Consider the following 15,832-nt stretch of genomic DNA (forward strand, 5'->3'; position numbering starts at 1 on the left):
CATGTGATTTTTCTCTGTACACCCTAAAAGGATTCAGGCCTCACGTCATAGTTATAAGTGAACTTATAGTCCTTTTATGTACTTAAGTTACTGAACTGTTAGTTTCACTTCTTATTTTCTAATTATATAATGTACCCCCTGGACCATGGGCGTAGGTTTGGTCTCAGCTTTGGTGGGGACACCCCCCCCCCCGGAATTCTTTTGTTGTAAGATACCAGTGATTTAATGGTAATTTCCTTTTTTATTTCAGACTGTTGGCAATACAGAATATCACAATACAAAAGTGAATCTACTTCATCTCATTATATTGTATCCTGAGTCAGGATTCCTGACCCCGATATACCATCCTGTATACTGTCCCTAAAGAGCTAGTGGGCAATTCCAGCGTTATGGACGTGACATTTGGGGTCAAAACTTGAAATATAAACGCTCAAAGAATGCATTTAATAGCAACATATTGACCCGTCTATTTATATATTCATAATCCCTTACTAAAGGAGCCCAGACATTAGAAAAATGTCAGTCTATACAATTGTTTTATATTTTAGATGAGGGAAATATACAGCGTTACGGACGTGACAAAAAAAAGTCACTAAGTTTTGGGTGACAACATATTTTTTAAGAATTCTGCGAATTACATTGCGCAAATCAAAAGTAGGCTAATACTGCCCACCTAATGAAGAAGGGTTGGCTCTCCACAGAGCAAAAAATTATAATTTTATTTCATTTTTCGTGTTCGCATAAATGAGGAAAAAACAACGTTACGGATGTGACAGTTTTCCGTTACGGATGTGACCGGTCTGAAAGCGGCATATAAGACTGCTTTAAAACTGCTTTAAAACTTTCACAGAGACCTCAAGCAGGCATTTAAACCACCAAATATTGAAATCTGGGATACCAGTATAAGACTGCACAATTTATCAACATTTTACTAAAGTTTATACCAGGGCTTAAAAACGAAAAAAAAAAAAAAAAAAAAAAAAATTAAATCACTCCACTCCGAGAATCGGTATTTTAACGTTTCTGTTCCAGCGTTCCTTCTGTATTATAAACGTTCTGAAACTGGTTTGATTAGAAAAATAAAGGTTAATAACATTTGATGTTATTATTGAATAATATTAGGCTAGTAGGCCTATATATGCTATAATGTTTAGTGATTTGATATCGCAGACTAAATACCGGCAGGCAGGAATAACTAGCTAATTTACTCATTAAAACCAAAGGTGTTCATCAGTGATTGTACATCAAGAGCAAGGACACGTTGTGTGCATTTTTTTTTTTGTGCTTTTACCAGAACTAAACGCTCGATTGTCTGTGTGAAAACTGCGCTTGTGCACAAGCGCCAAGAGAGCTGATTACGGCAGCAACGAGCACTGGCCAGGATTTCAGAAACAACACGTTCCAGCGGATTGATCGCCTTATTTAAAACATACCTATGAATTTCTTATCGAAAAATGTTTTTTTCTTTTAGGTACAATTATTCTTTGAGTTTAAGTCAAATTTCTGAGACGTTCCAGAAATTTTTCTTTTTTTTCTTTTAGGTACAATTATTCTCTGAGTTTAAGTAACATTTCTGAGACGTTCCAGAATTTTTTCTTTTTTTTCTTTTAGGTACAATTATTCTCTGAGTTTAAGTAACATTTCTGAGACGTTCCAGAAAAATTCTAGCAGAGAGACAGCTGAAAGCGCACGCAGTTTTTTCATTTATTTATTTTATTTTACAAAAGTACAATGGTTTGTTGTTATTGTGAGCGTACACAAATAAAAGTAGACCATTTGTAGTCTTGCACTAGTCTATAGGCTGTCGCCAAAAATGAGGGAAGGCCTCTTTTCAGTTGTTTCAGCTGTCATGAGGAAAAAATCCATCAGAAAGCGCCGGCGCGTTCGTCGGCCAGAGGGATAAAATGTAGCAAATTTAGTTTAATATTTATAGTGGGCTATAGCCTATTATTATTATTATTATTTAATTTCATCTCGATGATTATGATAATTGAATAGCATGACGGATGCGCAATGTTGGGAGACATGCAGCGGGTCAGACTTGAGTTTGACCACTTCATTAAGTTTTGTTTTATAGTAAGTCTTTCTTTAAAGTGAATTTCGTTTTGTAGAAATTGTATCTTAATTTCAATCAATGTTTCATCAACCAATTGCCTATACTTAATAAATGGGAAGAAAACCAAGAACGTCGGGTGTGGAATGGATTGAGGTGCGTAACAAACGAATCCATGTTTCCGCGGCCTTTGAATAAGGCTGAAGCAATAGACGTCTTTCTTTCCTTTTTTTTTAATTTTGTTTTTTATAAATTTCTTTATTACTTTATTACATGTCTTTATTACTTAATTAATCGATAAGATATTTTTGGTCTAACAATATAGGCTATTTTAGCTGGTCTAACAATATATTTTCAGTAGGAATTTCGATCGGTGCATCATGATAATTCATGTATAGTAAAAAAAAATAAAGAAACAACTCTAGACTTACTGGCTAGGCATGGAAAAGTCCCGGTAGCTGACCATTAGCAGAGCTGGCGATGGGGTAAATACGCTTGGGCAATATATAATAATAATAATAATAATAATAGCCTAATAATAATAATAATAATAATGTCTCATCAAAGACTGAAAATTTTTCACCTTTTTGTAATTTAGCACTAGCCTATTTTCTATGATCTTCTGCTTTCATTTTTGGGCTTCAGTTGGATGCTTTATTTTCATCTTTAGTCAATAGGTTGCTTCTTATGTCCCCTTTCTTCTTCTTGGGTGGAATCTACAAAGTACAAAAAGGGGCAAAAAAAAACCCGGAATATTAAAATGTTTTTACTCTGGCCTTTGTATGTGGCAGAGAGACAGCCCTGGTAACTTACCGTCGGCGTCGTCAACATGCGCGCGCGCACGCACACACACCAACCGCTCGCTGCTAGTGCAAGCACAAAAGTAGTCCCGGCCCGCGCGTGTAGCCTGTCAGATACCCCGCCGCCAATCAAATTACGGCGTTTCTTGTACTGTCGTCGTCCTGGCCGTTAGAATCGATCCAAAAACCAGTGCAAAGATCCAAATAGCAGTTCAAAGGAGCTTGCTAAATATTGGTGGGGACAAATTTGTCATCTCAAAATATTGATAGGGACTAGTACCTAGCGTCCCCCCCTAAACCTACGCCCATGGTTTCTAGAATCTCACAGTATCCGTTTGCTCTCATGTGTCAATCGGAGTGTCTGGTAGCTGTAAACAGTGAGAGATCTTGAGGCAGGTGCGACGCTAAGCTGTGGCAGGCGCGACGCTAGTAGGAGCCACGAGACGCGCTCCATTATAGGCAATAAGAGCGAGTAAAATGTTAAGTTAAGATGACAAATTGTGCAATCCTGCTCTTATTTATGTATCCGTTTGCTCTCATGTGTCAATCAGGGTGTCTGGTAGCTGTAAACAGTGAGAGATCTTGCAGGCACGACGCTATAGCCAAGAGATCTCTCACCATTATGGGCAACAAGAGCGAATAAAATATAAGTTAAGATGACAAATTGTGCAATCCTGCTCTTATTTATGTATCCGTTTGCTCTCATGTGTCAGAGTGTCTGGTAGCTGTAAACAGTGAGAGATCTTGAGGCAGGCGCGACGCTAGTAGGAGCCAAGAGACGTGCACCATTATGGGCAACAAGAGCGAATAAAATATAAGATGACAAATTGTGCAATCCTGCTCTTATTTATGTATCCGTTTGCTCTCATGTGTCAATCAGAGTGTCTGGTTGCTGTAAACAGTGAGAGATCTTGAGGCAGGCGCGACGCTAATAGGAGCCACGAGACGCGCTCCATTATGGGCAACAAGAGCGAATAAAATATAAGATGACAAATTGTGCAATCCTGCTCTTATTTATGTATCCGTTTGCTCTCATGTGTCAATCAGAGTGTCTGGTTGCTGTAAACAGTGAGAGATCTTGAGGCAGGCGCGACGCTAATAGGAGCCACGAGACGCGCTCCATTATGGGCAATAAGATCGAATAAAATATTAAGTTAAGATGATAAATAGGTACATATCAAGCACGCATATCAATTGGCATATATCATATATGCATCATATAACCGTGGCAGGCGCGCATAACGGTGGCAGGCGCATATAACGGTGGCAGGTCCCATGGCAGGCGCGCATAACGGTGGCAGGTCCCGTGGCAGGCGCATATAACGGTACTCTACCGATATTTAGTGTGTAGCCAGGTTAGCACTGTTAGCTCCTCTAGTTTGTTGGGGAGAGACCTCACATTCCCCATGACAACAGACGGCAAACACGGTTTATATCATATTTTCCTTTCATGGCGCTTTACCCCGGCTAGGCAACCTCTTCTTCTCCTTCTAATTTCCACAGGAATATCCGCTCTCTCCACAGAAAGCAGGTGTTTGTTGCACAACGTTAGCAGCTGCTCGCGTGTGTAAACAATGGAGTCGTGGCTGACCGGGTATCCTAATAACAACAGGACCAAACCAAAAAATATAAATAGCCAAAAAATTAAAACTTGCCCACCCATAACTGTGCACTAGCCCAAAAAATATAATACTTAAGAAAAAAGAAAAAAACCGACACGCAACGAAAAGAATACAAGGACAAAGCTGCAGTGCTCCATGCAGCGCCAAATAATAATTTTATTTTTGCAACTTGTTTATTTACTTATTAATAGCCATTTGCTGTGGAATAGACCTATGTGCCGATCGGGTCCAGTCGGGTCTTCCCGGCCGGGTTCGGGTCCAGCTTTCAAATAGGTAATAGACGGTCCGCGTTGGTTCCGGGTAGTACATTTATGGCATTTCTAGGTTCTGCATGGGTCCGGGTCCAACTTTCAAAATAATAGTCGGGTCCGGGTCGGTTTTGTGTAGCACATTTTTGGGTCTCTTCGGGTTCGGGAATTTTTGGACCCGTGAAGACCTCTACTCTGAATGCCAAAAACAAAAATCGGCAGGAATTTACAGGATTAAATATTATTATTTTACAATAATTTACTGTAGTCAAAAATTTTACAGTGAAATTAATGCATGCTGGGACATTTTTTAATTAATTACTGTAAATCAAAAGCAAAATTATACTTGCATCACAGTAATTTACTGCTCTTGTTTTACTGTGAATTCACATTATAAAGTTGTCTTTAACCATGCCACTGTAAGAAATTATATTGTTTACCACTCAAAATACCTTTTCATTCTATATTGTTACTAAAATTTTCTTTGTAGGCCTACATATTTCTGTCCATTATGTTTTATATATTCTAGGGCAGTTGTGGCCTGATGGTTAGAGAATAGGATTTGTAACCTGAAGGTTGCAGGTTTGAGTCTCAGTACTGGCAAGAAATGTAGGTGGGGGGAATGAATGGTACCACAAAAAGCCAGTTAAGCCATTAGTTTGCGTTAGCCCTGCATTTAGGTTCCACAATAGTGGTTCAGCTTTTACTGGCGTTCATCTCCATAGTAACTTACGCTTCATTGCAGATTTTTCTTCTCACTCACAAATCGTGAAGAGATATTCAACCAAAGTGGCAGAATGGCTGATCTCCACTGACTATGGGGATACTCTAAGACAGTTGGTCCCAATCCTGGTCCTGGGGTACCCCTAGCACTGTACAGTTTAGATGTTTCCCTAATCAAACACACTTGATTCAAACCATTAGCTCATTAATAAAGACTACAAGACCTTATATGGGTGTGCCAGATAAGAGAGACATTCAAAATGTGTTGGGAACCACTGATCTAGGAAGGAATGATGCCTTACCACTGAAGGAGTGGATTCTGGAATCCACTGCCGCTTCAATATATATCTTTTAAGTTATTAATCAACATTATTTGTCTTTCTGTTCAATTATTTGAATGACTTCTTCAACGTATGTTAAAGCATTTATTTTCCTTTTCAAACACTAGAAAATAATTTTGAATATTGTCTGTACCTCTCACTGAGAGAAAAGAACATGTTATCAGTATGTTTTGGTCAAAGAAAGTTGTTGCACTCTCAGTTGAAAAATTATTTTTTCCTTCAGGTGCGTAGAAGATAAACTTGAGCAAAACAGAAAAAGTGGCTGGCCGCACACTGAATCCAAAAAAAGACTGAAGACTTTTTTTTGCTATAGCAATTTGCTGAAACGTCTGCTCATGCTCCTGTTTTTAACTCACTTGCACTTTGCACTTTATTGCACCATCGAGAGGATTTTACCTCATAGAAGAGGCGGAGATAGAGACAAGAAATTGTTGCAAAAGGGAGGCATTTTGGATTTTTGAACTTAAATCTTTATTTCCTGATGGCATGAATGAAGAACTTGATCTTTGTTGTTTCTAGTAATTTTTTGTAACACTTGTTGTTTTCATAGCTTTGAATGTATATTTCATGTAGTTTGTGCTATGTTCATTGCTTTTCAGACTCTCTTGCTGTGATACTTGTGATAATTGATTGTTATTGGTGCTAATTAATGATTGTGATAATTGGATTAAGCTGATGGCTCTGAATTGCTTGTCTTTCTAGAAAGAGGGTGATTGTTTGTTGCATTTTGAGCACTAAGGATAGCAATTTGCTGAAACATCTGCTCATGCTCCTCTGTTTTTAACTCATTTGCACTTTATTGCACCATGCAATTGATATAATAAATTTTGTATTTTTCTAGACTTCAGTCTTTTTTGGATTCAGTGTGCGGCCAGCCACTTTTTTCTGTTTTGTATCAGTATGTTTTGGGAAAGTTTCCTGCTCAGAGCAGAGCTCAAGCCAACTTCAACCTTGAAGAAGCTGTGAATCATGTGTATCTGTGTATGTGCGCTAAAGTGTTCAGTGCAGGTCCTTTGTACTGGTGGACAACTGGCACTCTGCTTGAGACCAGCAGACGCCATGTCATGAACCCAAAAGGACATCCAGTACCTTAATCCAGGGTCCCCTCGTCAGCTTTGTGACAAATGGAGATATGCTTCTGACTATCTGTCCATGTGTGGAAGATTACCAGATTTGTCTATTTTTCTTAGCCAATCAGAATCTTTCAACCTGAAGTAATGACGTAGTTAGTTGACTCTGTTAGAGTATAATTGTTATGGAAATCTGAATGTATGCAGAACGGCCTATGAACTCCTTGTGAGACTTGAAGCTGGCTTCTGCTGATGGAACTGCAAACTATTCTTCATTAAAATTTTCTTCAATTTATTAATTCTTTTAAACTTTGACTCTGGGTCTTTATTCAACATATCTGGTCTGAAGGGTCCTTAACGGTTTATCCACAAAGCCACAAACAACATTTTTGCTGCTGTACAAATATTACCATCTCATTCTATAATACTGAACTAATGAAAAGCGTTAAATGCATTTTCAATTTTTTTATTTCATCCAGTCACATTTGTAACTATATAACATTTAATTTACATTTTAAGAAATCAGTTAAAATCAACTCTCCTTAAAAATGTAATGGTTAAAACATTCTACATACGTGTTTACAGGACTCTACATAAGCATCTACGTAAGTGTTTACAGGATTGATCCTTCAAATTTCTTAGTATCATAGCTAAAATGTCTTATTTGGAAAAGCAAATGTACTTGAGGCATTTCTACCATGTTACCAATAAGTGAAGATTTATGCATAAAGTAACATTTCCTTGTTTTTTAAGAAACAGCTTGTGATTTTTTAGCTGTGCTTTAGGCACACAAAGTACCTTCATGATATTAAAGTGACATTTTCTTTGATAACAGTTCTCGATGTAATGCAGAATATTTACATGTACGCCTATTCTACAGTAAAGTTTTTTCTAGAGCGTTAACAAAAGCAGCGTATTTTAAGCATCACATTACATTATCTAGACTTACACACAAAGTAATAAGGGCCAAGATGAAGCATTCGGATACATAAAGGAGATTGAACATTCAAGTGCATTTAAACATTTCCTTTAACGACAGGTGTAATTGGACATGAAAATGGGGCTGAAAACGAATTAAAAATTGAGCTGTCTGGCCCTATTAGTGTATTAAAGTCAGTATGTACATTAACTAGAATTAACACAACATGATATTTATGAATTCTTACACATTATTAAAAGTTTAAGACATGGAAATATGTTACAATGTGTATTTGAAAGAAATAATGTCTATATACAGCAAGACTGCCATCGTTGCAAAGCATTTAAGATATATTTCCAAAAATTGTTTCCAATACACAACATGTAAATTATGTGCAGATAATCAGTGGACTTCAATATACAATTTGAAATTGAGACAAGGAATAATTTTAGTGACAAACCAGTATGTACTGTAGAAACTTGACAGGGACAAATGCAGAGAGCACCATAGAGAATCAGTGTATGTCACATCCTCTGTCAAACATGCTATGCTGTTGGACTGAGCATTTTTTATCATGATCAAAAATCATGTTTCCATCCAGATGAAGCCATCCAATACAACAAACACATAGAAAAAAACAACAACATAAAATTACATGATAATAAAATATATGCTGATTCAAAGCAGGCTTTCTAATGAGCAAATCCACTTAGGAAGACTAGGATATGTTAATGCTATTTCACAAATTAATAGTCAAATTCACAAACCGACAGAGTTGGTAAATGTAAAGTAATGTGTAATAATTTAATTGAGTTCATTTTTTACAAAAATCATTATCAGCAAATGTAATGGAAGAAATTAAAAGGCTTTTTGACTTGCAGTCAGTGAGGCAAGACAAATAAAATGTGGAGCTGCACCTTTTTTTCCACAAAGTGAAAGTCACTTGAGACAAATGTTTCAACACTGACATTTTTAAAAAATATCTTCTGTTTTCCACAGAAGAAAGAAAGGCATACAGGTTTGAAACATCATGAAGGTGAGTGAATGATGACAGAATTTTCAGGGCACACAGATGTTACAAGGTCTGCGTTTTCTGTTAGTTCTGTCCCTGCTTTGAGGTTGGAAAAGAATCAGTTCTTTTGGAGAAAAAAATATTAAAAGCAGTCAAAGCTAGCACAATGTGTGTCACAACACAAAGCCACAGGAAGAACAACAAATAAAAAATAAGCACATTGCATAGTGTATAAGCTCATTTTAGTGTTTTGTGATAGCATGCGTAATGTTTAGTGTCTTTAGGGTGTGTAGTCCACATAACATCCACTACATTATAAATCCAATTTTGGTGAGTCACATTCATACCCCATAGTGCTAAATCACTGCTAACGTAAACAAACATGGTAAAAGTAAATGAAAATGTAGTGTTAAATAATGGAATATCTATCAGTCTAACTTGCATGCCTTCTTGTATTCTTCATTATTGCGTGCTAACTGCATGAGGACAGCTGAAGTGACATGAACGACCCTCTACTTTTAAGCCCATAAAAACACATACACAAAAGAAAGAATTTGCAGTGAGCACTGCTGAGGGAATGTTGCACTTCTTAGGGTGTTTGAGTTCCAGATCTTTTAAAGCTACCCAGCAAACTCTGAACACCCTTCTTAACACTTGAGCCGACCCGGCGGGCGACAGAATCAGCAGGTGGGCCGGGCAGACAAGAGCTGCTACTGTTGGGAGGCCGAGCATCCAAACACTTCTGATACCTCAGCTGTAAATGATGGAAGATATAATTTAAACTCACTTAAATGACATAATTTAAAAACATTTTAGAAGAACAGCAACATATTTCAACTTCAACTAGCTATTAGATTATACACACTCTTTACTACCATGGCCAAAAGTATTGGCAGTGACATAAATTTTCCTGCTTATTTTGTGTTTGCTGCTTCAGTATTTGTGGTGTTGATTCACATTGTTTCTAGATTATTGTGCAGAGATTATCCAAAAAACAATGAATAAGTAGAAGTAGTAGTAGTAGTAGTAGTAGTAGTAGTAGTAGTAGTAGTAGTAGTAGTAGTAGTAGTAGTAGTAGAAGAAGATGATTCACAAAAATGCAAATTTCAGTTTTTTCGCCCAGGCACAAAATGTGCCTGAAGCTGAATAGCAAATTTGTAATATGTCTCACAAAGGAAATATGTGAGACTCCAAGATTAAAATAGATAGATTAAAGAAAGATTAAAAATGAGAGAGCAATTCATGCTTACAAAACTAAGTGTCCAGAAGAGATTGGTGAGAAATACTGGAAATAATGTGTTCAGCACTTAAAGTGGCAGTTCTTTGAGAGGCCAATAGCCTTAGTTCAGTTCAGTATGTCACTGCAGCTGGTTTGCTCCGATTTTACGGTGCCCCTAAAAGGACATGATGATGGAAAAAATGCATGATGGGATGAAAAAATGTATTGCAATGCTTTGTGTTCTCTTGCAATTATAATTCTATTATTATCAAATCCGCTATCACGCATAATCTGTAAAGGTAACGGCGGTACTGATCACACATTTGAAAAAGATATTTGTCAATGACACTCAGATCTGTTGCGCACCAAAGACAAGGTCCTGTCAGTCATCTCTCCTTACTATCTTCACGTGACGAATTAAATCTGACACTTGCTGCACTGTGCTGTGACTCAGCAGCTTGTGATGCATGAAGCAGAGCAGACGCATTTAGTTTGTAATTGAAGCGGCCGTTGTCCAACTGAACTAAATGTTTTTTATTTCTATAAAAAGAGCAAAACCACAGTGGAGGCGGTGCTGCTGTGGGCTAGTAATTTAATGTATTTGCTGTCTATGGCGGCCTCACTGAGCCATTGGATTTAATCCAAAGTCTTAAAGTCACAAATTAAATCTTAATTTGTGTTCCGAAGATGAACGAAGGTCTTATGGGTGTGGAACGACATGAGAGTGAGTAATAAATGACATTATTTTCATTTTTGGGTGAACTAACCCTTTAAACCCATTGAGAACCTGTTGTCAATCCTCAAAAGGCAAGTGGACAAGCAGAAGCTCACAAATTGTGGGCACGCACTACAAGATATTCGGGGTGATTTTGGGCCGATTTGTCCCCTTCCGACAATCCTAGGGTAAAGTACCAAACCTTAAACTTTGGGCTTGGAAGCTTGGAATAGAGCAAAAATCATATGGACCAATTTATGATAGTGTTATGTTGCTTATGTTGTGGAGCTGCCAGCTTTCATTGTATGGAAAATGTGAACAATCTGCAAAACTTCTCCTTTATTCCACATTTACAGAACTTGATTTTTGGGTGAACTATCCCTTTAACATAAAAAAAATATATGTGCAGCTGCTTTAAAGGGATAGTTCACCCAAAAATGAAAATTTGATGTTTATCTGCTTACCCCCAGTGCATCCAAGATGTAGGTGAATTTGTTTCTTCAGTCGAACGCAAATTATGATTTTTAACTGCAACCGCTGCCGTCTGTCAGTCAAATAATAGCAGTGGATAGGAACTTCAACTATAACAGTAAATAAAACTTGCTTAGACAAATCCAAATTAAACCCTGCGGCTCGTGACGACACATTGATGTCTTAAGACACGAAACGATCGGTTTGTGTGAGAAACCGAACAGTATTTATATCATTTTTTACCTCTAAAACACCACTATGTCCAACTCCGTTCAGCTTCCTGTTAGTGAGGTCAAAAAACGTGTTCTGACGACGGAAGTGATGTCTCGCCCATATACTTCAATGAGCGCGAGACAACACTTCCGTTGTCAGAGCGCGATCAGACCTCACACACCGGAAGCTGAACGGAGTTGGACATAGTGGTGTATTAAAGGTAAAAAATGATATAAATACTGTTCGGTTTCTCACACAAACCGATCGTTTCGTGTCTTAAGACATTAATGTGTCGTCACGAGCCGCAGGGTTTAATTTGGATTTGTCTAAGCAAGTTTTATTTACTGTTATAGTTGAAGTTCCTATCCACTGCTATTATTTGACTGACAGAGGGCAGCGGTTGCAGTTAAAAATCATAATTTGCGTTCGACTGAAGAAAAAAAGTCACCTACATCTTGGATGCCCTGGGGGTAAGCAGATAAACATCAAATTTTCATTTTTGGGTGAACTATCCCTTTAACTAAAAATGTGACGTACTGTGTGCAACAACATGAACTACCTGATCTCTTCTACATGTGCAGTGAAGAATTCATTTCACTTATAGTAAATATGTGTTGAATTTGTACTGTACATGATTAACTATCAATCGTGTTCTAGACATGTCCTTACCATGCAGGCAGCCTGTACGGCCTCACTTAGAGTGGCTGCGTTAGGATCACACCAGAACATGTGACAGATAAAGTCTCCAGGTCCCTCTGCCATGATGAATGCAAACGTGTGCACATCCTTCCCCACTCCCATAAATGACAGGAAACGCACGCGACACTCGGAAAGAACTTCCTCTGTCTGTGTTCATTAAATTGAGAGGTGTAATATCAGTGATTCATCCAAGCAGAATTGTATAATACAGCGTTACGTATTACATATGCTACTGAAGTACTGCAAGATTGTCAACAAACACAAACTTGACCTCAGAAGTTAGAATGGTGAGTGTAGCGGATGCCACGTTCACAGTCACAGCTGTCCAATCCTCCTTTTCTTTGTTGATGAGGGCCGTCTCCAACGCTACATTAATAATGTCCATGCCTTCAGGAGACACATACCAACACAACAATTCCACTTTGATTTCAGGCAGCTAAATTTGATTTGAACATGACAATAAATAGATGTTATTTTGAGTGCTTACAGGTCATGACATAGCCACATAAAAATGGGACAACAATCAGTTGCGGTGTGGAAAAAAACAGGTAAAGCATGCATTTTGTATATAATAGCAGTAAGGCATTAATGAAAAGAGGGCATCCTACCAACTGGCTTTGTCACTGGCACACGACCCAAATACCGCACCTGGAAGCGCTGCACCAGCTCATTCTTGGGAGCTGGGAACTCTGGAGGAGAAAAGATCAGAGTCAGTCATAACAGTATAATTCCATTATCCATTATAATACTCATTTAAGGAGGTGAGAGCAAAATATCTGATGTAAACATTTAAAGCAAACACTTGCAACAGTGTTACATACTGTATAACATTTAGAACTGCACTGGAGATCATCTACAAAACAAAAGCTAAATTAAGCATATCTGTCATGTTACCCTGGAAAGGGATGTCCCCAAGTCTGGAGAGCTCAGTGTTTATTCTACTGGAAGACTTCCTCTGGGCCATGATCTGGAGAAATACAAAGATAAAGCAATTACCAGTCATGAGTGGGATGCTTACGTGTTGTGGTCTCTATCTCCAAATTGATCTCAAAGTGCAAGCCACACAGCTGTAAATGCAAGTAACACTTGTGTATAATAAATGTTGAAATTGCTATATCATTTTTTTATCACGTGTATGACGTTAAAAAGAGCTTAGTGCAATGTCATGAAAAAAGGTGTCAATGTGCACTTGCGCTGACTAACACATCCAAAGCGCGCACACACAAAGCCGTCTCTCTCAGACAGCATGCAATCCCGAATTAAGTTCTCTTTTGTGGCTTATTGCGCTCGTACTCGTTGATCCCGCTCACTACCATTATAAAGCTCGGATCCTTCAGGATATTTTTTAATAAATTTCCGATTGTGTTCATCAGAAAGAAGAAAGTCATATACAGGGTTGGGCAAAAATACATCAAAATGTATTTTAAAATAAAATATCAAATATCTTTATTTTAAGTGTATCAAAATAAACTACAAAATACAGCCGCCACACCATGTATAAAAATAAACTACTGTATTTTTGTATTTTACAAATACTAAAAAATACTTTTACAAGGGAGCATGAAATTTCATTGCAAACCTTCCATCAATTAGCCTATTTGATCTATCCCTTCACCATTACACTGACTCGGTTGATTAAGTAAACAATGTTTGATAGTTTTCTCTGCCTGAGTCATGCAATAAATCTAACATATACAACCAGTTAAAGGCACAATATGTACAGTAGGATTTTTGGATTAAAATATTCAAAAAACACTAGAACAATGTTATATGTTTTGTTGACTTGTGTACTTACATTATCCCAAATGTTTCGAAGAATGTTTAAATCCAGAAAAATAAGCAATTTTAACCAGGACACAGGCTGTGTCCGTGCGTCGCCTATCAATGACATACCAGCGTTACCCTTGATTTATGGATTTATTTTGTAGAAACCATGGAAACACCAAAGACGCAATATATTCCTCATCTGTCTAATAAAACTAATCAGATTATCTAGCTGCTTGTTTAAATCTCGTTTTCTTGATTTACCACGAGTACCATGTTTTACCATGACTAATATCAATCTAGCTTACTGCAGTGTGCAACAAATGTCTCATAGCAGCTGCCGAGCGAACACAGAGTAGCATCATAACTTTCAACACAAATGTATCTAATGTGATAAACAGCGCTGCGTTACCCCACATACTCTAGACCGACGACTGTGGCATAATAAAAGTTCCACTGCTCTCGAGACATGTGTCGCATTCGTCTCTCATTAGCAATTGCTCCAGCGGTCTCGTTCAGCTCCAACATCACTCGGCCCTGCTCTGCTTCATACTACAATAACGTCAATACTCTCATCCATAAACATAATTTCTGACTGAGTCCCATCCCGATTCTTTTCCACTGGCTGTAGACGTGAAGACAACACATCCCATGATTCCACAAAAACAAGGATAAGCCACCGAATAAGCGACCTCTAGTGGCGAAAATTTACATATTGTGGCTTTAACAGATCAAATATTCACATATCCCTGTGATCTCCCAGATGAAGGTTAGTTTTAAAGTAACCAACAGTTTGCAAATGACTAATAATTGTATCCTAATTTTGTTATTTGGTGTTTGGTAACGAAAGGCCTACTTTGCATCATCAACACTGACTCAATGACAAACAAAGTAATTTATAAGAAGACAACTGATGGCGCCTGTATTCATAGCACTAATTAATCATTTGATTGTTAATCATAAATATGGGCGGGGGGGGGGGGGGCTGCTCTTTATAATAGTTTTCAAGAACATTATGCAAATTGGTAAACTATTTAGCCTAGGCTATTAAAACAAACACCAAAACTTAACATCTGTTCTGAACTCAACAAGTCTGGGCAAACTATTGATTAAGCACCAACCAGAGGCCGCATTTTTATGATGTCATCATGTAGACTTCTTACAAAGTATTTTACAGTATTTTAAAACTACAAAAATACAAAACACTAAAGTATTTTGATACAAAATACAAAGCCATTTTCATCAACCCTATCAAATGCAAATTACAAAATACTAATTTTGTATTTGAAATGCATATTTGAAATACATGCATCATAAATACTGCCCATCCCTGGTCATATACACCTAGGATGGCATGAGGGTGAGTAAAATTTGGGGTAATTTTCATTTGAAAGTGAACTAATTCTTTAAATGGTCAAATACACACAAAAATATGTTAAAATCCCCATCATGTGGTGTATTCTCATAAACAAAGTCAGTTTTGTCATAAATGAGCGTATCAAAAACAGGATCTGTGTCAGTCTATCAGTACGTGCATTCAGTCTTAAAGTGACAGCAGCTGAATAAACCTGCTGCTGTCTGTCATTAATGTTAATCAATCAACAAAAGGCAAAGAGAAAATCACTTACTGCTAAAAAGTTAGAAAATAAAAAGTTTCTGTGACCCAATAAAATAACAAAATCTGTTTTCCAGGGGTTTACTTTTATATGTCCTAATATCAGCATAAACAGCAGAGCATGAGGATTAACACATCGTCACATCACGCACCTGCAGCGCTTCTGTGTGAATGGAGAAATGTTGTTTCTGCTGTTATATGGAAACAATTCAAGTGATTGCATAGATCGTCTCAAGTGTTGACACATATAACTTCTAGCATTGGAACACGAGGCAGGGAGCGTGAGGATTTAAAGGGGCCGTGCCGCTTAATCGGTGCATATTTAATGATGCTTCAATATAGGCAGTT

The 15,832-nt window shown here is 37.6% G+C and overlaps 1 protein-coding gene across 6 annotated transcripts in view; it reads right to left on the reverse strand.

Moving 5' to 3' along the window:
- Positions 1-7,307: 7,307 nt before the first annotated feature.
- Positions 7,308-15,832, reverse strand: part of apbb1 (amyloid beta (A4) precursor protein-binding, family B, member 1 (Fe65)) — a 69,975-nt gene continuing 61,450 nt past the window's right edge. For 5 of the 6 annotated variants that reach the window (XM_048164634.1, XM_048164408.1, XM_048164349.1 and 2 more), the window contains 5 exons: positions 13,000-13,072; positions 12,714-12,794; positions 12,377-12,492; positions 12,076-12,252; positions 7,308-9,542 (listed from right to left, as the gene is read on the reverse strand). In XM_048164634.1, coding sequence (XP_048020591.1) covers positions 9,378-9,542; positions 12,076-12,252; positions 12,377-12,492; positions 12,714-12,794; positions 13,000-13,072 — 612 coding nt within the window. In that variant the 3' untranslated portion in view covers positions 7,308-9,377. Of the gene's footprint in view, positions 9,543-10,038; positions 10,183-12,075; positions 12,253-12,376; positions 12,493-12,713; positions 12,795-12,999; positions 13,073-15,832 lie in introns of all 6 variants that reach the window. The other variant, XR_007181027.1, reaches the window with a different exon arrangement.

This window comes from Megalobrama amblycephala, linkage group LG1 (genome assembly GCF_018812025.1).
Source record: "Megalobrama amblycephala isolate DHTTF-2021 linkage group LG1, ASM1881202v1, whole genome shotgun sequence".
Classification (NCBI taxonomy): domain Eukaryota; kingdom Metazoa; phylum Chordata; class Actinopteri; order Cypriniformes; family Xenocyprididae; genus Megalobrama; species Megalobrama amblycephala.